The 26,264-nt window shown below is 44.5% G+C and overlaps 13 protein-coding genes across 13 annotated transcripts; 5 read left to right on the top strand and 8 right to left on the bottom strand.

Annotated features, from left to right (window-relative positions):
• The first annotated feature begins 114 nt into the window (after window positions 1–114).
• Window positions 115–1,418, top strand: V1512DRAFT_273458 (oligomeric golgi complex component, COG2-domain-containing protein). Its single transcript, XM_066917727.1, has 4 exons — window positions 115–821; window positions 869–949; window positions 999–1,108; window positions 1,158–1,418. The coding sequence occupies exons 1-4, from the start codon at window positions 333–335 to the stop codon at window positions 1,390–1,392; spliced, it is 915 nt and encodes a 304-aa protein (XP_066774343.1). The 5' UTR covers window positions 115–332; the 3' UTR covers window positions 1,393–1,418.
• Window positions 1,377–3,745, bottom strand: V1512DRAFT_256666 (uncharacterized protein). Its single transcript, XM_066915065.1, has 3 exons — window positions 3,474–3,745; window positions 3,273–3,427; window positions 1,377–3,222 (listed from the first exon to the last, which is right to left on the bottom strand). Exons 1-3 carry the CDS (start codon window positions 3,487–3,489, stop codon window positions 1,555–1,557), a joined length of 1,839 nt encoding a protein of 612 aa, XP_066774342.1. The 5' UTR covers window positions 3,490–3,745; the 3' UTR covers window positions 1,377–1,554.
• Window positions 3,746–4,439: 694 nt separating this feature from the next.
• Window positions 4,440–6,335, bottom strand: V1512DRAFT_218881 (uncharacterized protein). Its single transcript, XM_066913644.1, has 2 exons — window positions 6,036–6,335; window positions 4,440–5,987 (listed from the first exon to the last, which is right to left on the bottom strand). The coding sequence occupies exons 1-2, from the start codon at window positions 6,288–6,290 to the stop codon at window positions 4,566–4,568; spliced, it is 1,677 nt and encodes a 558-aa protein (XP_066774341.1). The 5' UTR covers window positions 6,291–6,335; the 3' UTR covers window positions 4,440–4,565.
• Window positions 6,336–6,451: 116 nt separating this feature from the next.
• Window positions 6,452–7,396, bottom strand: V1512DRAFT_256663 (uncharacterized protein). Its single transcript, XM_066915064.1, has one exon. The coding sequence runs from the start codon at window positions 7,369–7,371 to the stop codon at window positions 6,499–6,501; it is 873 nt and encodes a 290-aa protein (XP_066774340.1). The 5' UTR covers window positions 7,372–7,396; the 3' UTR covers window positions 6,452–6,498.
• Window positions 7,397–7,449: 53 nt separating this feature from the next.
• On the top strand, window positions 7,450–8,212 carry V1512DRAFT_256662 (uncharacterized protein). Its single transcript, XM_066915063.1, has one exon. The coding sequence runs from the start codon at window positions 7,503–7,505 to the stop codon at window positions 8,028–8,030; it is 528 nt and encodes a 175-aa protein (XP_066774339.1). The 5' UTR covers window positions 7,450–7,502; the 3' UTR covers window positions 8,031–8,212.
• V1512DRAFT_256661 (uncharacterized protein) lies at window positions 7,995–9,700 on the bottom strand. Its single transcript, XM_066915062.1, has one exon. It carries the CDS (start codon window positions 9,616–9,618, stop codon window positions 8,332–8,334), a length of 1,287 nt encoding a protein of 428 aa, XP_066774338.1. The 5' UTR covers window positions 9,619–9,700; the 3' UTR covers window positions 7,995–8,331.
• A 300-nt stretch (window positions 9,701–10,000) lies between these two features.
• Window positions 10,001–10,984, bottom strand: V1512DRAFT_269186 (mitochondrial 37S ribosomal protein uS9m; the record flags this gene model as incomplete). Its single annotated transcript, XM_066917563.1, has 3 exons — window positions 10,001–10,092; window positions 10,143–10,223; window positions 10,273–10,984. 3 exons carry the CDS (start codon window positions 10,982–10,984, stop codon window positions 10,001–10,003), a joined length of 885 nt encoding a protein of 294 aa, XP_066774337.1.
• Window positions 10,985–11,362: 378 nt separating this feature from the next.
• Window positions 11,363–13,009, top strand: V1512DRAFT_232331 (eEF1-gamma domain-containing protein). Its single transcript, XM_066914007.1, has 5 exons — window positions 11,363–11,413; window positions 11,464–11,586; window positions 11,633–11,696; window positions 11,899–12,327; window positions 12,375–13,009. The coding sequence occupies exons 1-5, from the start codon at window positions 11,384–11,386 to the stop codon at window positions 12,947–12,949; spliced, it is 1,221 nt and encodes a 406-aa protein (XP_066774336.1). The 5' UTR covers window positions 11,363–11,383; the 3' UTR covers window positions 12,950–13,009.
• A 4-nt stretch (window positions 13,010–13,013) lies between these two features.
• Window positions 13,014–17,568, bottom strand: V1512DRAFT_218865 (SNF2 family N-terminal domain-containing protein). Its single transcript, XM_066913643.1, has 4 exons — window positions 17,249–17,568; window positions 16,802–17,153; window positions 14,605–16,754; window positions 13,014–14,557 (listed from the first exon to the last, which is right to left on the bottom strand). The coding sequence occupies exons 1-4, from the start codon at window positions 17,384–17,386 to the stop codon at window positions 13,139–13,141; spliced, it is 4,059 nt and encodes a 1,352-aa protein (XP_066774335.1). The 5' UTR covers window positions 17,387–17,568; the 3' UTR covers window positions 13,014–13,138.
• Window positions 17,569–17,897: 329 nt separating this feature from the next.
• V1512DRAFT_269183 (uncharacterized protein) lies at window positions 17,898–22,193 on the top strand (the record flags this gene model as incomplete). Its single annotated transcript, XM_066917562.1, has 5 exons — window positions 17,898–18,635; window positions 18,680–19,165; window positions 19,214–21,494; window positions 21,545–21,844; window positions 21,892–22,193. 5 exons carry the CDS (start codon window positions 17,898–17,900, stop codon window positions 22,191–22,193), a joined length of 4,107 nt encoding a protein of 1,368 aa, XP_066774334.1.
• A 108-nt stretch (window positions 22,194–22,301) lies between these two features.
• On the bottom strand, window positions 22,302–23,004 carry V1512DRAFT_13667 (uncharacterized protein). Its single transcript, XM_066912985.1, has 4 exons — window positions 22,859–23,004; window positions 22,589–22,763; window positions 22,515–22,532; window positions 22,302–22,458 (listed from the first exon to the last, which is right to left on the bottom strand). The coding sequence occupies exons 2-4, from the start codon at window positions 22,724–22,726 to the stop codon at window positions 22,411–22,413; spliced, it is 204 nt and encodes a 67-aa protein (XP_066774333.1). The 5' UTR covers window positions 22,727–22,763; window positions 22,859–23,004; the 3' UTR covers window positions 22,302–22,410.
• Window positions 23,005–23,737: 733 nt separating this feature from the next.
• V1512DRAFT_256648 (uncharacterized protein) lies at window positions 23,738–25,514 on the top strand. The gene has a single exon (XM_066915061.1). It carries the CDS (start codon window positions 24,013–24,015, stop codon window positions 25,387–25,389), a length of 1,377 nt encoding a protein of 458 aa, XP_066774332.1. The 5' UTR covers window positions 23,738–24,012; the 3' UTR covers window positions 25,390–25,514.
• On the bottom strand, window positions 25,294–26,241 carry V1512DRAFT_256647 (mitochondrial 37S ribosomal protein uS10m). The gene has a single exon (XM_066915060.1). It carries the CDS (start codon window positions 26,156–26,158, stop codon window positions 25,520–25,522), a length of 639 nt encoding a protein of 212 aa, XP_066774331.1. The 5' UTR covers window positions 26,159–26,241; the 3' UTR covers window positions 25,294–25,519.
• Between the last annotated feature and the right edge of the window lie 23 nt (window positions 26,242–26,264).

The following is a 26,264-nucleotide window of genomic DNA, read 5'->3' as shown; positions in this document are numbered from 1 at the left end:
AGGGCCTAGCGGCAATCAGCTATAACTTACAATTCACAGCATTTAACAGTTACAGTAAAAACTTGACTGTAAAGTTCAACCTTTGCAGTCAGAGTGGAGAAGAAATTTGTAGCAGCTAGTGCCTGGTCGCTATGATTTTTACCTCAGTCGACATGTGCGGCTCATAAACTCTAGGGCAGCATATGGCGGGGCCTGTCGCACTACAGCAAAATTTGGTACATAGCAACCTCGAGAGTAGTCGTGGATCACCATTTTAGCCGATGGAAAATACAGGCATTTAATTTGGTATAGGTTTGCTGCTTTAATTGAGTTTCTAGGGTCGATCAGAATTCATGTCGTCGACATCAAGCAAGAACAGTCCTGTGGACTACTTCACTCAACAGCCGTTTACATTTACTGCCATAAACGGCCAGCATGGCTTAGGAACGGCGTTACAGACCGAGGATGTATCGCCGCAAGCGATGACAAATTTAAAGAACGGAGCTGAGCACTATGACGATTCGCTTTACGACGTCGAAGGGCATGAATCCGATTACGACGACAACGGGCTACCGTTTGCGAAGCCGATTCAGCGGTCGGCGTTTTCAACACCGGAAGTGTTTGATCCTGATGCGTTTTTGGTTGCACAGCATCGGTACCAGAGACTAGAAGACTTGCACTCTCAGCTGACCTCATGGTCAAGCCAGTTACAGAAAGAGTTGGTTGAGTTAATCAATCGCGACTATGCGGACTTCATTGGTCTCGGGAAGTCAGTCAGTGGTGGGGCTGGAAAGGCAGAAGATATCAAGCTGATCGTTATTGGATTCCGAAGAGAAATTGAGGTAAGTGAAGTCATTGCAGTAAATTGGGCAACAGTTAACAAGGCAAGGGAATCTCCACAAGGCTCAAGGGAGTCATGACTGAGATGAATGATTTGTTAATAAAGAAACGAAAATTTCGGGAAAAGGAGGTGAGCTCACCAGTTAATTTACTTATTACTAGCTAATCAGTGCGGTCAGAATTTGGGACAATCACTAATATTTTGTACGCAAAGACTGCAAGAGCTTGAGCTTGCTTTACATATTCAAACACCAGATGAGACGATCTTAATAGAGGACACATACGAATCGTAAGAGAAGCAAGATTTACTCAAAATGTGGAGTGCTAATGACGTCTAGATTATTATCAAAGTTGAAGTCCCTATCAGGCGAGTTCATGTACATGAGAATCACAGTCAGCAAGCTGCCACAGGATCACCCTTATCTTTATTCACTGGAGCCGCGAATCGCAAAAGTCAAAACAAAGTTACTGAGCGAGCTGAAAGCCAGCATCAAAGACCAAGAAGCGGATGGAAAGCTTGCTTTACTGCAATGTATCGTGAGGATCACGGAGTTAGATAAAGTCAAAAAGTAAATTAAAAATATATATATATATATATATGCATAAAATCATTATAACTCTATCCCCAAAAATGGATAACAATATCCCATAGAGTTTCAAACAAAAAACATAAATCCCAACAAAAGAGCAAGAACGCTATGACACCCATACTCACAATATTTACACATAATACCCTTAGTTATACAGCCTCCTGTCTAGCTCTCTGAGAACACTGGCAACACTGGAGACTTCGACCTGGCCACCCTTGGTACTTAACTTTCCGACCAGCGACGGTAGCTCAACGGCCTTAAAACCCTTATGCCGAGACAACGTTTGATATGCCGCAGAGCAAGGGATAAAAGCACCATCTTTAGAAGCAGAGTTTCCGCCACTGCCACCGCAGCAACCACCAGGTTGACTACAGTTACCGCATCCACCACCGCTCGACTTTTTCGAGGCTAGCGACGTGCAAAATAATGTCTGCATTGGATCTCGCTGACACATGTCACAGGTACCTGGTGCAAAACCAGGTGGAGCTTTGACTGCACTGGCAGAAACATCATTTATTGGTTCGGGATGAAGCGCCATTAGCTTGTTCTGATTTGATTGCTGAATAACAGTCGAATGCGGGTCATTGCGAAGAGGGGGTAAAGTAGTGCTCATATCGTCATGAGTTAAACTATGTTGCATGCTCTGTAAATCATTATCGGCATTTGCCTCCGCCTCAGCTGCGTCTGCACAGATACATGGTGTATCGTTTGAGCAGAATCCACAGGGATCAATCACTCTCGCGTTTGTTTTCATGTCTGATTGACTTGAAAAAGCAGTTGTAAAATCGGTTGCATTTGAATAAATATACTCGTTTTGTCGTTCAGGTTGTCTGATCTGTACGCTTTTTCCACTTGACTGGTGTTGTTGAGCATCTGGCATAGATTTTGGAAGTGGTGCACTCTGAAACGCATGCGTAAAATCCATCTCCAGATCATCACCCACATCTGTACGAATGTGCTTACTCGGTCGAACAGGATTTGGCTCAGGGGATTGCTCACGTGGAAACACATCAGTAGCCGTCTTAATTCCAAGGTCGCTACATAAACAGTTTCCGTCCCGATTACATAATCCACATCCACCTGAATCTTCCTTCGACCCATTCTCGTGCTCATCGCGTTCCACATTATGCAATGGTGATGGTGGATTGGCGGCATGTGAAAATGGCGGCTTGTGTGCATTATACAGTATTGGCGACGCGACCGAGTGCGGCGATGAAACCGTCGTCTGAGGGGACACAACTGAGTTTTGCCTTGAGATCTTCAGAGGTCTTCGGATAGTAACACTTTGATATGCCGACGAAGGAGACGCGGATTGGTATTGGTAAGATGCAGGAGATGTGGAAGCACTGTGAGTCGTTGAGGCCGGTGATATCGACGGTTTGTTCACAGGTAACCTTTCTTCCAACGCTCTATCGAGCATATCTTGACTATATGTAGGCTCATTCACAGGCGAAGGCGCTGGCGACACGAGATGATGTGCAGTTTGTGGTTGAAGCATACCCGGCATCTGTTGACCGGTGGCGGCAGCAACAGCAGCAAAAGCCGCCTGCTGAGCCTGAAACTGTTTGAAGAGCTCAAGTTGTTGCTTCAACTCCTCTGTAACTGACTTCAACTGCTGGTTTTCACTTGAAATTCGTTGAAGCGTAGTAGTCAAATCTGCTTCTTTTTCCTCTTTTTCTGACTCTAGTTCCTGTAAGCGCTCTTCTAATTCAACAACCCGAGCAGCTCGGCGTTCTCTGAATGCCCGTTGAGCAGCACGATTTTGTGCTTTTCTTTTTGTAGGGGGAGTTTCTGTTGAAGGTTTTCTGCCGGGCTATGAATAATCAATATGGCGATTCTTTCCTAAATTTTAAATGTACTGACCTTTGGTCGTGGAGGCAAGACCCATTCTTTGGATGTACGAATGCAACTGACACCACCCGATGCATCAGACGGACTTTCTACTTTTAATCTCGGCGCAATCGAAGGTGCTGCCGAGACAGTCTGCGTCATGACCCCGGCTGGTTGGATAGAAACTCCTTCATAGTTAGTCATACAGAAATCAACACGCGTATGTAATCTTACTCGGAGTCACAGCCATATTAGATACACTTATACAGTCTGAGCAGCAAAGACGATTTTGAACGCGCCTTGGTGCCAGTATCGAAATGTAGCGGAATAGCAGAATTTACAAAAATCAGCTGACTTGGCTTATGTGTAACACCACAGACAGTTAGTCGCTAAAAAATCTTTTACTCTATACAGTCAGCACAAATCAAAATGACTTCTGAGTACAGAGAAAGAAAAATGGAAGGAAAAGGGAAGAGAGATCTGATGAAGGAACGACGAGAAAAGACGGCAAGGTCAAATGTATCGATGACATTGAGCTGCCACTAAGATTAAAGTTTTTTTCTTACGTTAACCATCTCGAAAATGAAGTTTATGCTGAGGCGATGGAGTCCAGAACCGTGCGGGCTGAACTTTGGTACGACGACCAGAGACCAGTTTACAATAGACAGCGCAATTAGAGCATCAGATAAACATATTTTTGGACTTTGTGCAATACTTTTAGATTTTTTTATTTGAAAAGTCACACTTTACTGAGCAAACCGTAACTAAGCTAGAAGACAATAGGCCGGGTAAGTAAGGTCTGGATCTAATCTCGATCATCTGAGGTTCAGTCTAGAACAGCCTGTTTCAGTCTCGGCTCTTACAGCCATCTGTCACTATGTCACCAAAAACCAATTTAATTTTAAATATTTAACAATTGACTATTTAAATACAAATTTTACTTTTTAAAATTTTCAAAACAAACCAATTTCGCTATGCTCGTCAAGGGACGAAATTGAGTACAATTTAAGGTTTTGGTTAAGCCATGTGGAACCAACTGACGTAAAGTTATCAGATCCGAATTCTCCAGCCGCGACCTAGTAAACGCCTCCCCCTTGTGTACTTTTGGGCGCACAGCCTTTTGACTCAGCAGACGCATCTTTCCGAGCCAGACAAGAAAATTGTATTTTATAGTGCATGATTCGTATTCGGAAACTGTTTGCGAAACCGAAGTCATTGAGCACAACGACAATAAATTAAAAACTTCACTATAAATGACATCCAAACTCCATTAAAATAGACTCACTACTAACAAGGCCCAATGCAAAAACAACACCAGCAATAAATTTACAACGTTTTGGACATATACGGACCATCAAGAAAATACCCTAACCGTGCATAGTAATTTCTCACCCCTACACCACTAATGACACTAATCTTTGCGCTGCCGTGTTCTTCTCTCGCAATGCGCTCTGCCTCTTCCATCAACAGAGTTCCAAAACCTTGATGCTGAAACTGGCGCGGGTCACGACTATGTAATGGAACGACACTTCCGTAGACATGAAGCTCTCGGACGAGACTAGTTCGTTGTCCCTTCAATTCTTTCCTAAAAGTTGTCCGCTCGTTACACAACCGAAGTCGTAATAGTCCAACCAGAATGTCTTGTTTAGGGTCCTCATAACTCAAAAACGTTTCCCATCCCTCGTTTGCGGTATAATCACGCCGGATCAGCTCGACCTGTTCTGGACGAACCCGATTATGTACTTCTTGGATACCAACCTCTCGAACTCGGACATCACGGCAAGTGGTCCCAAAATCTTTCATCCGCGCCAAAGCCAATTCACGCAGATTGCCATTGTCTACTCCGGCAGTGACAAGAGGCATAGGAATATCACGCTGAACACGATATATTCTGGTCCATGGCGGGACAAGAGCCAATATACGCGCCACCAGATCAATCAAACCGTTGGCGCTGTATGACTTGTACTTTCCAGCCTTCCACAATTCATATAAACCGGTACCTCGAATCACTAAAGTCGGATAAATTTTCAAACCGTCGGTACGAAATGCTGGGTTTTCAAAATATTCTCGGAATTGATCAAGATCACGTTCCATACCGACATTAGGCAAATCTGGCATCATGTGCGACACAACCTTATAGCCCGCGTCTTTCGCCAAACAAAATGTCTCGCACACAGCCTTAACTGTATGCCCGCGATTAGTATCTCTGGCGACATCTTCATAAACACTTTGAACACCAATTTCTAGGCGTGTACAGCCATAGCGTAGCATATCACTAAGATGCTGGTCAAGACAATAATCTGGGCGAGTTTCAATAGTGATTCCAACACATTTTGTTTGAGAGTACTGCGACATTGCAACAGCTTCATCTACTATACTTCCATCATTACTCTTGGTGCTAGCATGAGTAGGCGAAGCAAAACCTGACAATGCATTGTGCAAATTTGAAATGAACCATTCTCTATAATCTGACGGAAGACTCATAAAAGTGCCGCCCATAATAATGTATTCGACTTTGTCGACTGTATGTCCGAGCTGTCTAAGCTGCTCAATACGACCACGAGCCTGCTCGTATGGATCGTACCGAGCTCGAATAGCTCGCATTGACGTGGGTTCGTAGCCGGTGTATGACTGCGTGGAATATTCAAAGTCAGAATCAGGTCCTCCGGGGCAGTACACACAAATATTTCCAGTATATGCAATGTGTGGGCATCGGTGTGGTTTGCACATAACTGCAACCACGGCGATCTATACACGTCAGCTCATGCCATATATTCAGCATCCACAGTAACATACTCCACTTGCGGTCCGAACCGGCTTTGCTTTCAACTTCGGTAACAAATACTTCTTATACTGATCAGGGATTCCAGATATAATATCTGTTAACCGGGGCTGGTGCTTAAGTTTATATTTCTTGGAGGCGCGGCCGACCAGTCCATTCAAGTTGACTTCACGGTTACTGTTTTGAAGTGAATCTACCAACGCTAATGAGATCTCAGAAATGCAAGCCACAAATCTCTCTTGCTCAGATTGAGAGGTATCGCGTCCCATTGTTGCTTTGGTTTGTGAAATACTCAGATTATAATTAAATTGGAGATGCTAACATGATTTTTTTTTTTTGGCGCGAATTTATAAATTGAGTACAATGACCAACGCCGGGTAAAGAAGCCGCACCACGTGAAAATGGTGGATTTTGAATCCAGGTTTCTAACTATTAGTCTATCAATTATTTCAATTCTATAAGCTATGATACAAAGTATTAGAATACAAATGGCAACATGTGAAATTTTCCGGAAACACATCTTAAACCAAACTTTTTGACGTAGAATGCACGAATCTGTTCAGATGAAGCACCAAGATTGACGGTCGTCCATACAATCACTGCCACATTGATCGGTGTCCAACCACAAGTCATAGCACATGCAATATATACAACGATGTCTGCGGTATAGTGCGGACAAATAACGTATCGAAAAATGATGGTTTGAGGCGGCGGAGAGTATTTTTTGAGACTTGATAGTTGGCGATGAGCCTTATGCTGAATGACAGATGCGACAATAAAGATAGAAATAGCAGCAACAGGAGTAGAAGATTCAAGCTTTGGGTCTATAATGTCATCCAATGCATCGCACCAGCATGCGCAACATGCAATTGTATAAAACACATGTCCAACGACATAATGACCGAGACGCATTCGTGCAGATACACCGGACGCTTCTATCGCAATGCACTCGTACAAACGTCGACCACAATGTACTAATATCATGACAGCAGCCCATTGTGCTCGAGAGTATGGCACTTGACTCTTGAGACCTAATGCATCTGATAACTCACCAAGCTGGAGTAGCCACTCAACTGTACTCGTGTGACTACCAGAATGAGCAAGATACATCAGTACAATTGGGACCGAAGCCATCACTACTCCAGCAATGTAAAAATGCAAAAACCATCGTTTAGGAACCGTCCAGGTGAGCGGACCTAGAAGTGTGCGTTCCTTTGAGTCGCTGTCGGGTCCCTGAAGAGTTTTGCCGTATAGCAGCAGATATTGCAATTGCGGAATCCAGCGAACCAGCAGTACTGACGATGTAGCAGCATACAATATCGCTTGACTTAGTAGTGATATTGCATTCATAACTCCATTCAATCAGTATGCAAACATACTTCGTGTAGAGCGTACAAGCATTTCAAGCCGCACAATTAAACTGTGGCACCTTGACCGTACAAGACTGATTACGACATTCAAACCGCAAAACCAACAGCACAATGGGTCCAGCCGGTTCGCATCAAGTGTTAGACAACATAGCGTCGTCGTCTAATTTTTCAATTGAGGAGGTCGATCGGTTGCGGAAGCGGTTCATGAAGCTTGACAAAGACAATTCAGGCACGATCGACAAGAACGAGTTTCTGGCAATTCCTGCCATAGCCACCAACGCGCTCGCGTCACGGCTGATTGCCATTTTTGACGAAGACGGCGGCGGTGATGTTGATTTTAAAGAGTTTATTTCCGGATTGTCTGCATTTTCAAGCAAAGGTGGACCGGAGGAGAAGCTGAAGTTTGCATTTAACGTGTACGACATAGACAGAGACGGGTACATTTCTAACGGCGAGCTTTTCATTGTCATGAAGATGATGGTCGGTGAAAATTTATCAGATATTCAGTTACAACAAATAGTTGACAAGACTATAATGGAGGCCGACCGGGATGAGGACGGAAAGATCAGTTTTGACGAGTTTGTGCAAATGGTTGCGCACACTGCAATTGTAGAGAAGATGACATTGAACATGTTTTGAATACATTTATCGAATATTCAAAAGTATGATAAATTCCTGCAGTCACAAGTCCCAGACGTGCTACCTGATATATCCAATCTCAACAAAAATATGACCAACTACATACCAATGTACATAAAATTACAGCTAATGCGAGCAAAGTATCCAAAAAGAACAAATACAATCAAAGAACTATACACCTGCAATCACCAAAAAGTACGACAAAACAAATGCTGGCGCCTGAGCTTGTAGTATAGAAAATACTTCAAACCGTCATCGTATGTTGTGCACAAAGCCGTAGTGATCCAACAGCAAGATGAGTCTACCGAAAAACGCCTCTTTGACTCGCCATAAAGTCAAGTGTATGCTGCATACCGTTCAAAATTCGTTCTTCCCAAATTCCAATCTCATAATCAACTAGTCCATAACTCTGCAAACCGTCAGCAAAATCAATAATGAAATCTCCCATTTCTTCAAGCTGATTTTCAGTCAATCTTGCCAGTCCTCGACTGGTATCCTGCCAGTTGCGAGATATCACGCTGATCCAAGATCGATTTAATACACGCCAAAATTGCAGCCTTTGATCGTAGCCTAATACCAAATCGTCGGCTAGCCCAAGGTCAAACAAATGAGTTCTACAATAGTTTGTCAATGTGTACAGACGTGGTACTATTTCAGTACCAAGTAAAATAGAAGAAAACGACGTTTGCTGAATTAAACGAACAAATTCGTCTTGGAGCTGTTGAAGATTATAAATTTCGTCCGCTTGACCACCCCAAGTGCCCGACACTTGGGCATGCTCGACAGAACTATAAGTTGAACCGTCATCGCTAATAGGGGCCTGATATGTATTTTGGGAATAGATCCTAGGAGAGTAAACAAGGTGTGCCGTGGACTCTTGCTCGGCGTCGTTGCTATATGCAGCAATATGCTCAAAATCAAACGTAGACGCACCACCAGTGTTCATATAGCCGCTGGCGGCGCTTGGAAATACAGCTGTGGGGATCAAGCCGGTCAAGTCAGCGCTGTCTTGACCTGACCTGCCGTCAAAATCACCACCAAAAGTCCCAAGTAAAAACGAAAGATCTGAAGCTTCAGAGGCCCAAAATCGCCTGGATTGGGCTCTTCCGTCCTCCGTTGTGCGTTGTAGTTGAGCCGATGGTCTTTCGAATACGTTCTGCGGATAAGGAAGTATCGCTTGATTAGTACCCACTATATAAATGCCTGATTGAGCAGTACTCAAGTACGGCGCCGCAAGAGAAGTACCGTCAAACGGATCTGAGATACTGGCAGCCGTGATGGGAACTGATATAGGGGGCTGATTGACTACACAAGACTGAGACCGATTAACGGAGTAAGGCAAAGGCAATATAAAACTATGTATTTCATGCAGTCTTACGCCCTGAGCAGTGGAATTTCTGAAAGATGTCAAACGATGGTCTAAATTTTGAATTAATGATGAGCTGGTCAAGATTTGTGTTTGCGGAGATTGAACCAGTTCAGGGTCAATTGACGCTAAGACCAGCTCAGGTTCCAGTTCATGGTTCAGATCGTGATTTTCATCGTAAGATTCGGATTCGGTTACGGTGTCGTCTTCGTCTGATAGCATAATAGCATAGTTAAAGAATTGTTCTAGTGTAATATATAGAAGGGAACTGATGAAGCTTAATAAGATGATGAAGCTTAATAAGATGATGAAGTTTTTGGCAATTTTAAGTAAGATGAGTCTAAACGCAAATATGTCCGTCCACAACTCAAAACACCACCAGTTTCATTGATTTACAGGTCAAAGACAGACAAGACATAAACGAATAGTAATTTGATGACCGGATTTGAGCATGAAATGAGCCATGTCCAAACGCTCAGACATCCAAAAACAGTAGGTAGCATCACAATGATTCATCCATTCATACAGTACAACTATACACAACTATACAAAAATATACACAAAAGGAATATATACAACGTACATATATGAATATACTGCGCCCTTAACGTTTGACCCACTGAGGAGCTTTGCGTGCTTTTAGTTTACCTGGCTTTTTCCTTTCAACAACTCTCATATCTTGCTTCAAGCAGTTTGCTGGGTCCTAATTAGCACAACATTTCCTAGTATCACAATATAAAACTTACCTTTACGTAAAATGCTCGTCAATTCTGGATTATGATTTCGTAGTGCTCGTGCAAGAGCGAGCGAAATGGCACCACTTTGACCTATTATCAATCAGCCACAGAATTACATGCAAAATAGCATTTCACTCACCAGTTGATCCACCACCAGAAACAATAACAAAAGCGTTATATTCAGACAATTTCCCGACAATTTCCAAGGGTCTTAACGAAGCCACACGATCTTGAATACGGCTAAAAACCTCCGTAATGTTTTTACCGTTGATTAAAATCTGGCCTGATCCTCGGACTAGCCACACACGCGCCTGGGCATTTTTTCGCTTGCCTTTGCCCCACGATCTTCCCAATAAGTCAAGCTCACGTTCCTCTTTAATCTCTTCAACATTGTTTTGTTTGCTGCCAAACTCACGTAGTACTTCCACCACCTCTGGAGGCCGTAGATCAGGTCGGATTCGCGCCAACTTCATAATCACATTCAATGTACCACTGTATTCGCGCCGTCTAGACATACCCGTAGGATCTGTGCCTCTGAAACCCATAGCGTCAATAGGACGGAAGTCGCGATGCTGATATGTTCCAACCCGTCTAAGACGTGCGTATTTGCTTAGCAAACGACTTAAACTTAATATTCTGTCGTTGTGGAACCATCGATGAGTGAAATAAGATGCTGATTTTGGCACCGCCCGAGCCAATGGCAAAACTGTATGTGGGTCTTCACTTCGAGCTACACGCCGCCTGTTCTGCAACTGGTCGCCATGCAATAAACCATCGTCACCGTTCCAGCTTTCCCAGATTTCTCCAGCACGCCTTTGAGTTCTTGACACATCCAGAGTCCGGGGAATCATTTTCACAGTATCAGACTCTATTAATGACACACGCTTGCTCCCAGGTACAGTGCCATTGTTTTCTGCTGTAGTCGAGTCATTGTAGAGCCTGGTTGAAGTATAGAACTGATTCCGGGCAAAGACAACGCCACGAAAAACCTGACTGGCAGTTCCACCGAACAGATTTCTACTCGAAAATACAATTGACATGGCACCGTATATTTCTAGGCTCTACTGACTCCAATTGTAGCCGAGCACGCTCAATTCCGGGATTGTCAATTCAAGAAAATTTTGGCTTTTGCTCACCCGAGACAATGTTTACATTAAGTAAGGGTCTTGTGGTTTGTTCGTCAAGTAAACTGAGTAAAAATTTTATTTGCGGCGCTGCTCTCTGCTTCTTCATCTCCAGAAACATTCACAATGTCGTTCGGAAAAATCTACGGTCTTCCTGTTCGTCAATTTGCTGTCAATAGATTGAAATTGAGTACTGACGAGAACAGAATAACCCCAGAACTTTGGTCACTTTGATCGTTGCTAAGGCTGCCGGTCTTGATGTCGAGTTGGTCGAGACTGGAGCTGGCAAATTTTCTGACGAGTACGTTTCTTTGTTCCCTAACAAGAAGGTGTGTTTGTTTTGAACTTTCACAAGCAATTGCTGATTGGTGTTAGATCCCTGCCTTTATTGGTGCCGATGGTCTTGTCTTGAGCGAAGTTATCGCCATTGCTATCTACTGTAAGTTGGACGGAATACAGTTTTGGATATCTGTTGCTGCAATTGACAAGATTGAATTGAATGATGATCCCAAAATTTTTTACAGTTATCCCTGTCTTAATTATTTGTGTTGAGGATGTTAATCTGATTCTATGTTATACGTCAATCTTGTCAATGCGCTCAGATGTGAATCCAGAAGAATCATACTGACAGCGTTATATAGTTGCTCAGCAGAAGGAGGATATTGGATTGCTCGGAAAGGACAAAGCTGAGTTTGCTTTGATCCTCAAGTGGCTCTCACTCACCAACATGGAAGCCATGCCACAGCTTGCTGGTTGGTTCCGTCCTTTGACCGGAATGGCTCCTTACAACAAGAAGGCTGTTGAGAAGTGCGCTGAAGACTACGGGATTTATGCTTCCATTTACGAGAAGTACTTGACTTCCCACACCTACCTTGTTGGCGAGCGATTGAGCTTGGCTGATATCTTTGTTGTTACTCTCTTCTCCCGTGGATTCGCCTTTGTTTTTGGCACTGCATGGCGTGAGGCCCACCCGGCTCTTACCCGTTTCTACACCATGGTTATCAACCAGCCTGTTATGCTCGCTTTCTTTAAGCCTACTGCTTTCATTGATGAACCTGTCAAGTATACTCGTAAGTCAACGTGAATTTTTGCTCTGGTGCGTGAAACTAAGTTTAAGCCCCCAAGAAGGAACCCGCTCCCAAGAAGGAGGCTGCCCCCAAGAAGGAAGCAGAGGAGGAGGAGGACAAGCCTGCTCCTAAGCCCAAGCATCCTCTTGAGGCTCTTGGTGCTTCCAAAGTTTCTCTCGATGCCTGGAAGAGACAGTACTCAAACGAGGACACCCGCCCTGTTGCCTTGCCTTGGTTCTGGGAGAACTTCGACGCTTCCGAGTGGTCGCTCTGGAAGGTCAAGTACAAGTACGACGATGAGTTGACTTTGACTTTCATGTCGTCCAATTTGATTGGCGGATTCTTCAATCGTTTGTCGGCTTCGACAAAGTTCTTGTTTGGCTGCCTCGTCGTGTACGGTGAGAACAACAATAACGGCATCATCGGTGCTTTCCTTGTCCGTGGCCAAGACTATGTTCCCGCGTTCGACGTCGCCCCCGATTGGGAGTCATACGAATTCACTAAGCTTGACTTCGCCTCAACTGAAGACAAGGCTTTTGTCGAAGACATGTGGGCTTGGGACAAGCCTGTCGTTGTCGCTGACGGAACAGCCAAAGAAATCGCAGACGGAAAAGTCTTTAAATAAACGGCTCGTAAATTCTATACTTGTTGTAGTGACTATTTATGAACGATACTTATTGCCATATTTTTTATATGTAGACTAAAAATCTATTTCGTCTTATAAATCTGCTTTAACGTATCATACAAAACACTTTAAATGAACGCATCAAAAAATACATCTTACTTCAAACACACAACTCTAAAATATAGACACTCAATCCGTTTTCCGTTTTTTGCCCTTCTTTTTCTCTCTTTTGATTTCGGCACGTTCCATGGCCTCGTCTAGACTATCGTCACTGTTGTCGATCGCATCAAGCCACTGCTTCTCTGTCAACCCGTCGTCGTACCGCGTAACTTTGCGCTTACGGCCTCCACGACCTGCGTTCTCCTCACTCTCACGCTGCTCTAGCTCAATCTCGGCAACAATGTCTCGCTTGTAAATCGCCGGCAGCTCGTTTTCGCCGTACAACCGATCCTTGGCCTTGCCCTTCCCGTAAGGCGTCGAAGCAATTCGTTCCTGGTCCATCTTGCGGAACACGACAGACTCGTCGTCGTTTCGCGCCAGTAACTCGTTAAGCTCTTCGTCATCCAAGTCTTCATCATCGTCATCGTGCTTGTGCTTTTTAGCCTCATCAGCCTCGAGCAGTGACCGCAAAAACGCCTCTTGCTCTTCTGCAGTGGACTTGTTGTCGAACTTGCCGGCTTGAATAACTTTGCCGTCGATATCCAACTTCTGGTGAGCACGTTCAAGAATCATCTCCTCAACCGAGTCTTCTGTAATCAAACGGAAAATTCGCACTTCCTTGGTCTGACCGATTCGATGTGCACGATCTTGAGCTTGCAAATCCTGGTGAGGATTCCAATCCGTATCATAAATAATCACAGTGTCTGCAGTCTGCAAATTAAGACCCAAACCACCTGCGCGAGTGGACAGCAAAAACGCAAAGTATGGAGAATCTGGTGCATTGAACAGTTTCAAAAGATCAGACCGCTCGTCGGACTTTGTACCACCATCGAGACGCAAGTAAGCCAGTCCGCGGTATCGCAAGAAATCTTCCATGATGTCCATAATCTGAGTCATCTGGAAAAACATTAAGACACGATGACCGGTGGCTTTAAACTTGGGTAGCATTCGATCCAAGAGCTCAAATTTGCCCGCTGTACGCCACAAGTCGTCGTTCGTAAGACGGTCGGGATTAATCAAGTTTTCAATCTCCTCAAACACAAATGGATGGTTGCAAATTTTTCGAAGCTGCATAATCTGGTTGTTAAGACCTTTCACACCAGACTTAGTACCTCCGGTGTGTTCCGAACCCACAAACAGAACGTTGTGCCTAAGCATCTGTTCGTAAAGCTTCATCTGCAATGCCGACATCTTGCACTTGATGACCTTCTCAACCTTGTCAGGCAAGTCTTTCTCGACGTCCTTCTTCAAACGGCGAAGCAAGAATGGTCGTAAAACTTTGTGCAGACGACGAATGATCAAAAGCGTTTCTTCTTCAGACAACTCCATCTTGTCTTGTCCACCAGTGTTTGCAAACGGCGTGTTAAACCATTCGTCGAAAGACTTTACCGAATTGAAAATTTTGGGAAGAACAAAATTCAGCATTGCCCACAATTCGGACAAATTGTTCTATGCTATTAGTACACGCCTCACGATATTTCCACAACAAAACTCACCTGCAGAGGAGTACCGGTAAGAATCAATCTGTATTTGGTATGGTAGTATGTGGTCAAAGTATAACTGAGCTTAGATTGAGCGTTCTTCATACGGTGACCTTCATCAATGATCATATGCAACCACTTGATCCTGCTCAAAACAGGTCGATCCTTAATGATGTACTCATAAGTTGTCAACAAAACCTGGAAATCACCAGCACGAATAGCAGCTTGCTGTGCCTTACGAGCTAAAGGAGGACCCTTGTATACAACTTTCTTCACACTCGGAGCCCACTTTTCAAACTCCAGATTCCAGTTGGTTAGTGTACTCAGAGGTACGATGACAAGGTAAGGACCGTTTTGCTGCTTAACCTCGATCAAGTAAGTGATCAGAGAAATACTTTGAATAGTTTTTCCAAGACCCATCTCATCGGCCAGAATACCGTTAAGATTGTTGTTGTAAAGCGACACCATCCACTGCAAACCTTTAATCTGGTATTCTTTGAGACCTCCACCGACCAAAATATTGGGCTGTTTAGTGACGACTTCATGAATTCTGTGCGCAACACTGTAATAATCAAGTTGCTCGTCTCTATCCTCTTCGTCTTCGGGAATGATATCGTCTATTGGCTGAATCCTGGCTTCTTCTGACTTGGTCTCCTTTTGCTGATCCTTGACGGCTTGAGCAAGAGAGTCCAAGAAGGAGTTTGTCTGCCGAAGCAGGTGAGTAATACGGGTATCTTTAGTCTGATCAAGCAACTTCATGTATGACTCCTCGTCGTTGGCTTTCAACGCTTGCAGACGCTGCTTGGCAGTACGCTCTGCCCGACGCTGTTCTTCACGCTCAGTGTGTGCGTGATAAGCGAGAACTGCTTTTCCAAGTCTCTGATGCTTGTTGCGCTCCATACGACAATTGTTAAGCATTGCTGTGCCGTGATTGCAAACACCAACAAGATAATCGAGACTCCGCTGTCGCTCACGCTTTTCGCGTTCTGCACGTTGTTGCTTCTCGAGTTGTTCAGTAAGACGAGCCTCGCGTAAACTCTGCTTTTTCAGACGACGGAAGTTTGAACGACTTGCTGTCATAGCCAGATTATTAAAATGGGCGACTGACTTGAGAATCTGCCCCCTCATTTCACGTTGTTTGGCCAGCATTCCCAGACTCTTGAGCTCAATCAGAGCTCGCACTTTGAGTTTGTCACTAGCAGGAAACGAATCAACCTTCGCAACTGCAACAACGGCTTTTGCTTCTTCCTCGGATTTGTCTCCGGCATCTTTAACTCCGTTAGCCTCAACCAGTTCAAACTGCGGAACGTCCTCGCGAGATGTTTCTGATGAAAGATCTTTGCCATCGAAGGACGAGATATTTGCAGGCAAATTTTCGAGCTCAGTAATACGGGTCGCGATGCGATTCTTGATAGCAATCTCACGTGATTCTTTAAGAGCAATTATATCGACACCAGTAGGCATGATTGAAGGAATCAGCAATCTGTTTTGGCGAGAAACAAAATCAGCATAGGGAATTGGCCGTTCGACTTGCAAATATGGCGATACAATATCATAACTTGGAGTACCTTGTCCAGCTGATGCCAAACTAGTCGGTGTCGCTGGTGCAGGCGAGTTGAGCTTTGGCACAGTAGGCTGAGGGATAGGAGCATCTAGCGTCTTAATAACTGGAGCGGGAGGTGAGACCTGGGATGGAGCTGCACTGTGTAAGAGTTGCCCCGAAGCTGTGTGCTGGGGTAATGAACCAGTAGGTGCGAAAGAAGGCTGTTGCTGTTGCTGTATTCTCTGCTGTTCCAACATTTTCTCCTTCAAAATTTGTTGCTGCTGCTGCAGTTGCTCCCGTTGTTGTTGCTGCTGTTGTTCTCTCTGTAGTTGCTGTTCCCTCTGTTGCTGCTCGCGTTGCTGTTGAAGTAGCTGCTGCTGCTGAGCCTGGTGCTGTTGAAACTGCTGCTGCTGTTGCTGAGCGCGAAGGGGAGCAAGAAGTTGTTGCTGTAACGAAGGAGTAATAGGCATATTCTTTGATATCAACTTGAATGCAGTAATTTGAACTCGCAGCATCTGAAGCTGTTCAGGAGTAAATGGGCCGGTCATGGACGGAGACGGGGCAGTTTGTTGTGCAGCTGGGCGCGATGGGGTATTGTTATTCATACCCGCTGAAGCAAACGCTATACCATTAGATCATATGGCTTACAGAATTTCTTAAAATACATACGTATGCCACTGTTTGGCATTTGCTGCGATGCCTGTACAGGAGATTGTGATTGCGATTGCTGCTGTTGTTGGCGCATTTGCATCTGCTGTAACATTTGCATTTGCTGCTGTGGAGGAGGCTGTTGCTGTTGTTGTTGTTGTTGCTGCTGTGGAAGTTGCTGTTGTTGCTGTAGTGGTTGCTGCTGCTGCTGCTGCTGTTGTTGTTGTTGTTGTTGCTGTTGTAGCTGCTGCTGTTGCATACGCTGTTTCATCATTTCCTGCTGTTTAGAAATCATCCGCAAAACACGAGAAATGTTTGCGAATTCAGCATTTGATGCCTCATCAGCGCCTTGACCCTTTAAAGCCTGCCATCTCTTAAAAAAAGTGAAAGTTAGTGATGAGATCAATATAACGATCGACATGTTTCTTCTTATGAAAAAACAAGCATCAATCGATGAATTTGACGTACAAATAAAAGTTGCTGAACACCTTCACGCGTGGTTGGGACTTGTATTTGTGATGGATGGTAGCCATTTGCGAGTATTGCAGCAGACTGGGGGGGAGCGCCAGGTTGATTTTGCTGAATAGATTGAAGGGGCGCGCTCATTGTGATGAAAAGTGAAAGTGTGGCGAGTGGGGGGAATCAGTGGGGAACTGTGCGACGTAAACAACGCGCGCGTGTGGCGGGATAATAAACAAACACGAACTTAGCCGTGCGCGCGAGGGACCAGAAAAAAAAAAGCGGTTTTTGTGTTGGAATCGGGCAAAGTCGCGAATTGCGGGCGAGTTGCGGGCGGAGCAGCAGAAGAAAGCCAGTTTGCTATGCGCGCAGTAATATCGCACTTACGCAGCTTACATTTTAGTGGGGTTAGTTCTGGTCACGTGAACTTATCGTAAGTCAGTATCGTAATCAGCGAGGAACGTCCTGAGTCAAGTCTTAAACTTCCATTGGCGTCAAATTAACGCTGGGCTACGTCTGTCTAATTTATTCCGTCTATCTGACCTAGACGTTTAGACATATAATGGTTGTAACACCATTAGATACGTCCCCAACCGGACTAGACCAAAAAGACGCTTCTTCGGACGATGTACCTTTATCTCCAACTTCGTCCAGTTCAATGTCGGTCCGAGGCAGGTCTAGAGGCAGATCGCACGGTCGTCAACGACGCGACTCAAATGCTACAGAATTTAGTTATTACGGTGAAATGGCCACAGACAGGGTGTTTGACGGTCCTGTGCCTGACGCAGTTCCATCGTCAGTATCAACATTTCCGCACCCTCCCCGCTCACGGTCGCGCTCACTTTCAACCGTTCGCAGTTTTAGATACTTTGACACCGCAGCGGTGGAGCGTGCACATGAGATTGACCAGCAAATACACGGTTACCATTATGACGCAGATGATGATGGTTATGTCAGTGAGGTATTTCCCGATCACGCAAGCGTACGCTCTAGCGACGAAATTCATAGTCTGCACACTGTTCCCACGTCTGCTCGGTTCCGGTCACTCTCATTTGGAGAGAGTGTAGATGACAATGATCCAAGCAAGCAGTTTAACAGGCAAGATTCTACCGACAGGCCATTGCTTGATCATAACGACTCCTACGATGAACACTCTGGCTTTGAGCCTCGTGCAGTACCTGAAATTTTACAACAAACAGTGTACCTGCAAGAAGAGGACTTAATTTTGGCACTTGCTGGCTTCAAAAACAGTGCGATTCGCCAGTTCTTATTCACAGTACTTTGCATATGTACTGGAGGTATTGCTTATTTGATCTTGAGATGGTTGCCGAGATATCGCGTTTTTTTCATGGGATACAAAACGCCACTTTCACAGTCTGACTGGGTTGTGCTTGAGGTATGAATTACTGAGTAATGGCTTGTTTCGTTGCTAACAAACAGAACCAATGGAGTGAGTTGTCGTTTCATAGCATCACCAAGAAAGAATATAACTATCCAATGTCAAGCGTTTTCAAATTGGAAAAAGACCCAAACAAGCCACTATCAGAGTTAGAGTACGACCCCTTAATCCCAGTTCTGCATTATTTTGATTACAGATACATGCGTCTGATACTTCATCCTGGCGAAGGCAAATTTGCGTTGAATAATGACTGGCGTGATACCGCTTGGAACGACCTACACTACATTCGAAACGGTTTGCAGTCAGACACTATTGAGGAGCGTGCACTTGTTTTTGGCGAGAACAGTATCGACATTGAGGACAAGACCATTGTGCAGCTTCTCGTGGAAGAAGTGCTGCATCCGTTTTACATCTTCCAACTGTTTTCAATGGTATTGTGGTCTTTGGATCAATACTACTACTATGCTACGTGCATTCTTGTTATTTCGGTAATTAGTATTACCAATACTCTTATCGAAACTAAGAGCGTATGTGTGTGAAAATGGTTGTTTTTGCTTTTTAGCTGACACATATAGAACATGCGCCGCTTGAGGGAAATCTCGCGTTTCGTGTGCAATGTCCGTGTCTTGCGTGATGGGTTTTGGGTTAACGTTCCGTCTACAAGTCTTGTACCTGGTGATGTATACGAAATCAGTGATCCTTCTCTTGGCAGCTTTCCTTGCGACTCTATTCAGCTTACTGGTGACTCAATCGTTAACGAGAGTATGCTAACTGGTGAGTCCATTCCTGTATCTAAATACGCGGCTACGATGGAAACTTTGTACATGCTCTCAGAGACCAATTTGGAGAATATTGCACCTGAATTAGCTAAGAACTTTCTATTTTGCGGTACTAAAATTGTGCGAGTGAGGAAGCCACAAGTTACCAGTGGTCCATCAAATGGCCAACAGCCAGCGGATGACGAGGCAGTTGCTTTGGCACTGGTAATCAGAACTGGGTTTAACACTACCAAAGGTGCGCTGGTTAGATCTATGCTGTTTCCAAAACCATCCGGATTCAAGTTTTACAGAGACTCGTTCAGATACATTGCATTTATGGCCATGATGGCTGGTATCGGTTTTGTTTTCTATACAATCACGTTTATTAGACTTGGGTTGCCTGCAAGCTTGATTGTTTTCCGATCGCTTGATTTGATCACGATCGTCGTTCCTCCTGCATTACCGGCTACTTTGACTATTGGCACAAATATTGCACTGTCACGTTTAAAAGAGAAGCAGATTTTTTGTATCAGTCCCAATCGGGTGAACGTCGGTGGAAAACTGGATATTGTGTGCTTCGATAAAACTGGGACATTGACTGAAGATGGTCTGGACGTGCTAGGTGTACATGTTACTAATCCGCACAAATCTGAGTTCACTGAGTTATTTACAAAGGCGTCTACTGTTGTTCCGTCATCTACTAAATGCGAAGGTACCGAGTTTCAGAATCGGCTGTCAATGCTATACGCAATGTCGACTTGCCATTCACTTCGTCTCATTGACGATGACCTTCTTGGCGATCCTCTTGACTATAAGATGTTTATGTTTACAGGTTGGGCTTTTGAGGAGGACGGCAATGTGTTCCGCCCCAAGAACAGTGACGACTCAGAGCGAAGCCCGACAGAGTTTGCAAGCTTCTCTCACGAGAGCAACAAGCTGGCTCCGACTGTGATGCATCCACCAGGCCAGTTAGCAGACACGATCATCACTCAAGACGAAGATCAGTCATCTGGTCGCGAGGGTGCAAATTTAGGCGTGATCAAGTCATTTGAGTTTGTAGCCCAGTTGCGACGAATGAGTGTTGTTGTTAAGCGGTTACGGGACTTGGATATGCAAGTTTTTGTTAAGGGCGCACCCGAGATCATGCCGCAGATTTGTGATCCAGACTCGTTTCCGAGGAATTACGAAGAGCTTTTGCAGGATTACACTCACAAGGGATATCGAGTGATTGGTGTTGCAAGCAAAACGTTAAAGCGTTTTTCATGGTTCAAGGCTCAGAAGTTGAAGCGCGAAGAGGTAGAGAAGGATTTGCAATTTTTGGGATTCATTGTGTTTGAAAACAAGTTGAAGCCGTCTACTGGTGCTATCATCCGAGAGTTGGGCGATGCTAAGATCCGTACTGTGATGTGTACGGGTGATAACGTTCTTACTGCCATCAGTGTTGGTCGAGAATGTAGTCTTGTGCGCATGGATGCGCCTGTGTTTGTTCCTCATTTTGAAGAAGAATCAATCTTAAAGTGGGAATGTGTTGACGATTCTGACTTAATTTTGGACAATACTACTCTGATGCCCATTCTCGCTGTAGATGGAGGCAGTGGGTACTCACCGAAGTCGATGAGGAACTACACTCTAGCCATCACTGGCGAAGTGTTCCGATGGATTGTTAATTATGGCTCGCCAGGACTGATCGAAAAAATGCTTATTCAGGCAAGTGTTTACGCGCGCATGTCACCTGATGAGAAACACGAACTAGTGGAAAAACTTCAAGGAATCGACTACAGTGTCGGATTTTGCGGTGATGGTGCGAACGATTGTGGTGCGCTCAAGGCAGCTGATGTTGGCATTTCATTGTCGGAAGCGGAGGCGTCTGTTGCAGCACCCTTCACAAGCCGAGTGTTTGAAATTTCTTGTGTTCCAGACGTTATTCGCGAAGGTAGAGCGTCGTTGGTAACAAGTTTCTCGTGTTTTAAGTACATGTCGTTGTATTCTGCAATTCAGTTTTCTACTGTCGGTATCTTGTACAAGACTGGTACCAACCTTGGCGATTTTCAGTTTTTGCTGATCGATATGTTTTTGATTCTCCCAATTGCTGTGTTTAGTAAGTAATATACGGGAGGGGTAGCTGAAAGAGTACTAACTGTCATTTAGTGGCATGGGCTAAGCCGTACCCTGTTTTGTCTCCAAAGCGACCGACCGCAAACCTGGTATCGCAGAAGATTCTCCTCAATTTAGTTGGACAAATTATAATTGGAATTGCGTTTCAGATGGTGATTTGGATTTTGGTGCAACAGCAGCCGTGGTACACACCACCAATTGCTGGATCGGATGACAGTCATGTTCAAAGTTCGGACAACACAAGTCTGTTCCTGGCATCTTGCTACCAGTACATATTTATCGCAATTGTGCTGAGTATCGGCGCGCCCTATCGAGAAGGAATGACGAAGAATCGTATGTTTCATTACAGGTTGTTACCGTTCTCGATGTTAATAATTTAGTGCCTTTCATGTTGACAATTGCTGGTACAACGATTCTAGTAACATTTGTTCTATACGTCCCCCCTCGATGGCTGTTCAACTTGCTGGTGCTGACAGAAATGTCGGTCGCGTTCAAATCTTTAATTTTGGTGAACGCGGTTTTCAACTTTGCAGCATCATGGATCGGAGAGAAATACATTTTCCCGGCACTCTCATTAGCTATCACGCGCTCACGCAGGGCATACAATGGTGGCCGAAGGAAACTTCGCAAGCGATTTAAAATGCTGGCCGAGGCTCATGAAGAGGAATTTTTGCTTAGCTAGTCGGTTCTTAAAAAAGGGAATACATGGTTTGGGTTGTTGTCAGAGGGGAGTATGACTTTGACGTTGGTTTTGGTATCGTTTTCATGTACATACATTACATAAATAGTAAACTTTACCTATATGCACACACTATAAAATTTGAAAGCAAAGATAAATCTCATTGATATAAACTATTCTGTTAAATGCAAAATCTAGATAATATTAATTTTCTGATTTCCTAATGATCACCAGGTCCGTGGTGGCCTTCCCATGGATGCCGGAATCCCTCAACTATGTTAGTACAGCGTTTACAAACTTCTCCTGAGCAAAAGTGAAACATACAAAAAGAACTGGACCATCCTGAATACACGTTAGCAAGCTATACTCAACCACTAAACTCCTGTCGCAAAACTCACCTCTTTCAGCCGGTACATGATCCAGAACCACATTGACGCGCCAAGAATCATGTTTGAGAACCGGTACAGCGCTCTTGGTGGATGAACGGGAATTGGTCCCGAGTACGACTTTGGGCCGTGTCCGTGTCCGCCAGCCATTATATTATGTGACGTGTGTGAATGAAATTTAAGATGTCTGCCAGATTTAAGTCGTTAGTTAAACCGCCAAGGGTGAATGCACCTCTGTAAATATAACAAAGTTGCAATTCCAAATGAAAAATTAAAACTAACCAAGCAAGCTGATCAAAGACGACAAGTACAACAATTTGCCGGGTTTAGATATCGTCAGGTTAAACTTCGTGAAGTTCAAGTTCCGCGCTATGAACTTCACAAATCGCCGCATAGTGTCACTCAGATATATCTGAGTATATTTGAGCACGCACGTATTAATGTTCACGTAACTCTTCTTTTCAACTACCGTTGATTGGCTATACAAAATCCAGGGTCAGGGCTATAATTGTGTGGCGTAACTGTGGGTTAGGAGCAATTGTGGCTGGAGATGTGGCACTCCAACTAGTCTCTTTCACATGAATCTGGCGTATGTTTAGCAACGGCTGAAAAGAGTCAACTATTTCTTTCATTTCATGCCACTGCTTACATTTGTCTTAAACCGGAATATGACCGGATGGTCGCAGCAGGCCAATCCGAAGTTGTGTACTGTAATCACAGTGCATACCAACACGTCGGGAGTCGACCCGGAACTTCCCGTGTATGTTTACAGTTTTACTATAAGAGTCATCAACTCCAGTTGTCAGCGTCTCTGATAAGGAATTTGCGCAATACGGCTCTTCGTTAAATCTCATCATTGTAACTAGTCATAATGGAAGTGGCGTTGAAGTACGTCAAGTAGCCGCCATCTGGGGAAATAACACGAGAAGGCGGCTGGCGTACGTGAAAAATGCTATTTTAGCGCAGGCATCGATTCCTCCCAACGCGGTCTTTGCCACACAATCAGTAGCGAGACCTCGCTTGATTCTAGTAGCAAATTACGCAAAATACCTACGATTGGGAAAACAAAATTCATTGTAAATTTAAAAGTTAAATAGAAAGTAAATGATATCATCCGACGTCCAAGACACCCGACCGAGTTTGCGCCGGATCGCGCCTACAAGAAGAGGCAACGGCTCGTTGCGCCATCGATGCTGCGGCGCGCCCTGGATTCACTCTCGGCGTTGAATTCGCCGCCATCGCGCGCCGGCCTAGTATTTATACCTGTGACAAATCCACTCTAATGCTTAGTGCAGATACTAAACTAGAGTGGTTTAAAAGATATTTTACAGTAACTGTTGGGCCTATATACTTGCTTCTGATACAACTATAGAGATACACGTGGTTGACTTTCGATTTTGGAACAGTGATAGATAAACACATACATAAATTGAGTCATGGCAGCGTTCGATATAGTCGGCAACTTGCCGATAGAAATCATACCCACAATTGTGAAATACGTTCCACGGTTTACTGATTTACTACACTTTCAGCTAGTCTCTAACACTTGGAGGAATATCTTTTCCAGCCCGGTTACATATGCAGACCTAGTAGGTCCGGCAACGACTGGCGGTGGAGACAACACAGACGCCGATGATACGTATAGCCGCTTCATCAAGAAGTGCTATGATCAGCATTCAATTATGACACTCAACCTGTCCACGAAACGTGTCTGCCATATCGATGCCGCTATTACTAACCAGGTGTCGTGTTCGGCTTATTCAAAAGACTATCTGGTTCTGTACTTGCAACATGACCGGCGGTTTTTGGTTTGGGATTTTACGCCCGGAGCTGGTGACAGCATGGAACCAAAGGTACTTGAATTCGGCACAGGTCGCGTGACTGACATGATTATTTCCGATAAAGGCGGCTACTTACTTTGGCAAGAAACTGATAAAGCAGCCATGTTTTTGTTTGAGCTTGCAAGTGCATTTTGGCGGCCAAATCAAAAGCTAGAAGGGTCGTTACCAGGTCGCGGCATTCAATTGTTCCCTTTCCCATCTGGCTGTCGACTCTCGGGGTTGAATCCATTCAACTGCGACGGCGAGCACTTGGTCGCTCGGTTCGGCGTCGATGTTGGATCCCCGAAGAAGTTTGTACTGGTATGGGACGTCCGGACGCGTAAGCTCGTGTCAAAGTTCCCGTTCACCCAGACCGGCTTGTGGGACATTTCGTCAGTTTTTTCAGAAAAGAAGATCTACTTGTTTTCGCTTCCTCCTCGAACCGAGGACTTGCGGTTGTTTCCGTTTCCAGGATATTGCAAGGCATATGATTTAAGCGGCAAAGTCATATCGTCAGTTGGCGTGTTGCCCGGAACAGAGTTTAGATATAACAGGATGTTTGAGCCGTCTTGTTCCGAAGGCAAGATTCATTACTCAATCACTCGGCAAGGCGGCTCAAATAAGGGCCATTGTGTCTCGACCATGATTGTTGACGAAAACACTGGTCTTGGTCATGAACGAAAGTTCTTTCCCGCTTGTTCTGCCCAAGGACCGGATCAGACCGCACTCTCTGCCGAAAGTTACTTTCCGGTGCAAGAATGCATCGCACAGAAGGACAGTCAGTGTATGTACTTTTTCCATGCAATTTCTGCCCCTGCTGGTGTCCGCGGTGAGATTGAGATTTGGGACACCACGTCTGACAAGAGCAGACGGTATCAGCTTCCCAAGGTCCGGGCAGTGTTTGCGAACGAGACATTTTTCTGCAAGTGCATTGGTCGATCGATATACATCCATCGTTATGCTCGATGGAATGAACATAATAATGAGTGTTAATAACTATTTGTGGTTTCTGGCGGAGTTTAATGGGAATTTGTTTTGTGATGACAGTATACATTTTGTGAGAAATAGTCATGCTAATAGCAATTATATGTACATTCATGCTCCTAATTTATGACCCGGTTTCTTAATCGATATCAAGGTCGATCGATTCGTAGTTATAGACATGTGATTTCAATGCAACTCCAGCATACTCATACTTCCGTAAAAAACCAAGCCAGGTTTCAACTGTATCCAAATTTGCATCGAATAGCTGAATCAAACGCTTATGCGTCACTTGCTCAAAATTGACTTTTTTCTTTGTATGTGCAAACGGAGACTTAACGATTGTGTATCGTTTGGTCTTGGTCGGTAGTGGGATTGTGCCATGTGCCGGTATATTTAAGTAAAAAGCAGCACGAAGCGCAAAATCAGCAAAAAACTCAATGTTGGCTGCGCTGTGTGAAATTAATGTCAGGTCACACACATGCTGCTTGTTTGTCTTTGGAATCTTCATTGGTGCAAAGTGTGTAAGTTCGACATTGAGCGGCAAAGGTCTGCCTGTAGTTTTACCAGGTTGAAATAGTGATGGAACATGAAGGGACTGTGTCTGCGGGTCGAAGTAATAAGGACGGTCGACCATCCATTCTTCTTCTTCTGGTCCCTGGAATTCGGGTTTCTGAGGAAGCTGATACGGGCCATTGTAGACTTTGCTAGAGCCTGAACTAGCAAACCGTCGGAATGACAAAATGAATTGCCGTGTCTGTGGTCGTATCCGAACAGTCATTGTGGGTCTGTGGTGTACTGTTGTAACGTTGTACACGAAAATCTTTCGAGGGCTTCCAGTTCACGATTGACCCGGCTTTTTGGCGTAGCACCTGAGCTTTCTCAAG

The sequence above is a fragment of the Lipomyces arxii genome, assembly GCF_038497795.1.
Source record: "Lipomyces arxii strain Phaff 12-163 unplaced genomic scaffold V1512scaffold_1, whole genome shotgun sequence".
Taxonomy (NCBI): Eukaryota; Fungi; Ascomycota; class Lipomycetes; order Lipomycetales; family Lipomycetaceae; genus Lipomyces; species Lipomyces arxii.
This window is presented reverse-complemented; position numbering and strand designations above follow the sequence as displayed.

What these genes read in the sequence shown, in the direction of transcription:
- V1512DRAFT_273458 (XM_066917727.1), top strand. Translation starts at nt 333, where the DNA reads ATGTCGTCGACATCAAGCAAGAACAGTCCTGTGGACTACTTCACTCAA. An exon ending in GATTCCGAAGAGAAATTGAG is followed by an intron (nt 822 to 868) that starts GTAAGTGAAGTC and finishes TAACAAGGCAAG; the next exon opens with GGAATCTCCACAAGGCTCAA. An exon ending in GAAAATTTCGGGAAAAGGAG is followed by an intron (nt 950 to 998) that starts GTGAGCTCACCA and finishes CAGTGCGGTCAG; the next exon opens with AATTTGGGACAATCACTAAT.
- V1512DRAFT_256666 (XM_066915065.1), bottom strand. An exon ending in TCTTGCCTCCACGACCAAAG is followed by an intron (nt 3,223 to 3,272) that starts GTCAGTACATTT and finishes GATTATTCATAG; the next exon opens with CCCGGCAGAAAACCTTCAAC.
- V1512DRAFT_218881 (XM_066913644.1), bottom strand. Translation starts at nt 6,290, where the DNA reads ATGGGACGCGATACCTCTCAATCTGAGCAAGAGAGATTTGTGGCTTGC. An exon ending in CGGTTCGGACCGCAAGTGGA is followed by an intron (nt 5,988 to 6,035) that starts GTATGTTACTGT and finishes TGACGTGTATAG; the next exon opens with ATCGCCGTGGTTGCAGTTAT.
- V1512DRAFT_256663 (XM_066915064.1), bottom strand. Translation starts at nt 7,371, where the DNA reads ATGAATGCAATATCACTACTAAGTCAAGCGATATTGTATGCTGCTACA.
- V1512DRAFT_256662 (XM_066915063.1), top strand. Translation starts at nt 7,503, where the DNA reads ATGGGTCCAGCCGGTTCGCATCAAGTGTTAGACAACATAGCGTCGTCG.
- V1512DRAFT_256661 (XM_066915062.1), bottom strand. Translation starts at nt 9,618, where the DNA reads ATGCTATCAGACGAAGACGACACCGTAACCGAATCCGAATCTTACGAT.
- V1512DRAFT_232331 (XM_066914007.1), top strand. Translation starts at nt 11,384, where the DNA reads ATGTCGTTCGGAAAAATCTACGGTCTTCCT. An exon ending in CTTTGTTCCCTAACAAGAAG is followed by an intron (nt 11,587 to 11,632) that starts GTGTGTTTGTTT and finishes GATTGGTGTTAG; the next exon opens with ATCCCTGCCTTTATTGGTGC. An exon ending in TATCGCCATTGCTATCTACT is followed by an intron (nt 11,697 to 11,898) that starts GTAAGTTGGACG and finishes AGCGTTATATAG; the next exon opens with TTGCTCAGCAGAAGGAGGAT.
- V1512DRAFT_218865 (XM_066913643.1), bottom strand. Translation starts at nt 17,386, where the DNA reads ATGAGCGCGCCCCTTCAATCTATTCAGCAAAATCAACCTGGCGCTCCC. An exon ending in GTGTTCAGCAACTTTTATTT is followed by an intron (nt 17,154 to 17,248) that starts GTACGTCAAATT and finishes ACTTTTTTTAAG; the next exon opens with AGATGGCAGGCTTTAAAGGG. An exon ending in AATGCCAAACAGTGGCATAC is followed by an intron (nt 16,755 to 16,801) that starts GTATGTATTTTA and finishes CTAATGGTATAG; the next exon opens with CGTTTGCTTCAGCGGGTATG.
- V1512DRAFT_13667 (XM_066912985.1), bottom strand. Translation starts at nt 22,726, where the DNA reads ATGGCTGGCGGACACGGACACGGCCCAAAGTCGTACTCGGGACCAATT.
- V1512DRAFT_256648 (XM_066915061.1), top strand. Translation starts at nt 24,013, where the DNA reads ATGGCAGCGTTCGATATAGTCGGCAACTTGCCGATAGAAATCATACCC.
- V1512DRAFT_256647 (XM_066915060.1), bottom strand. Translation starts at nt 26,158, where the DNA reads ATGACTGTTCGGATACGACCACAGACACGGCAATTCATTTTGTCATTC.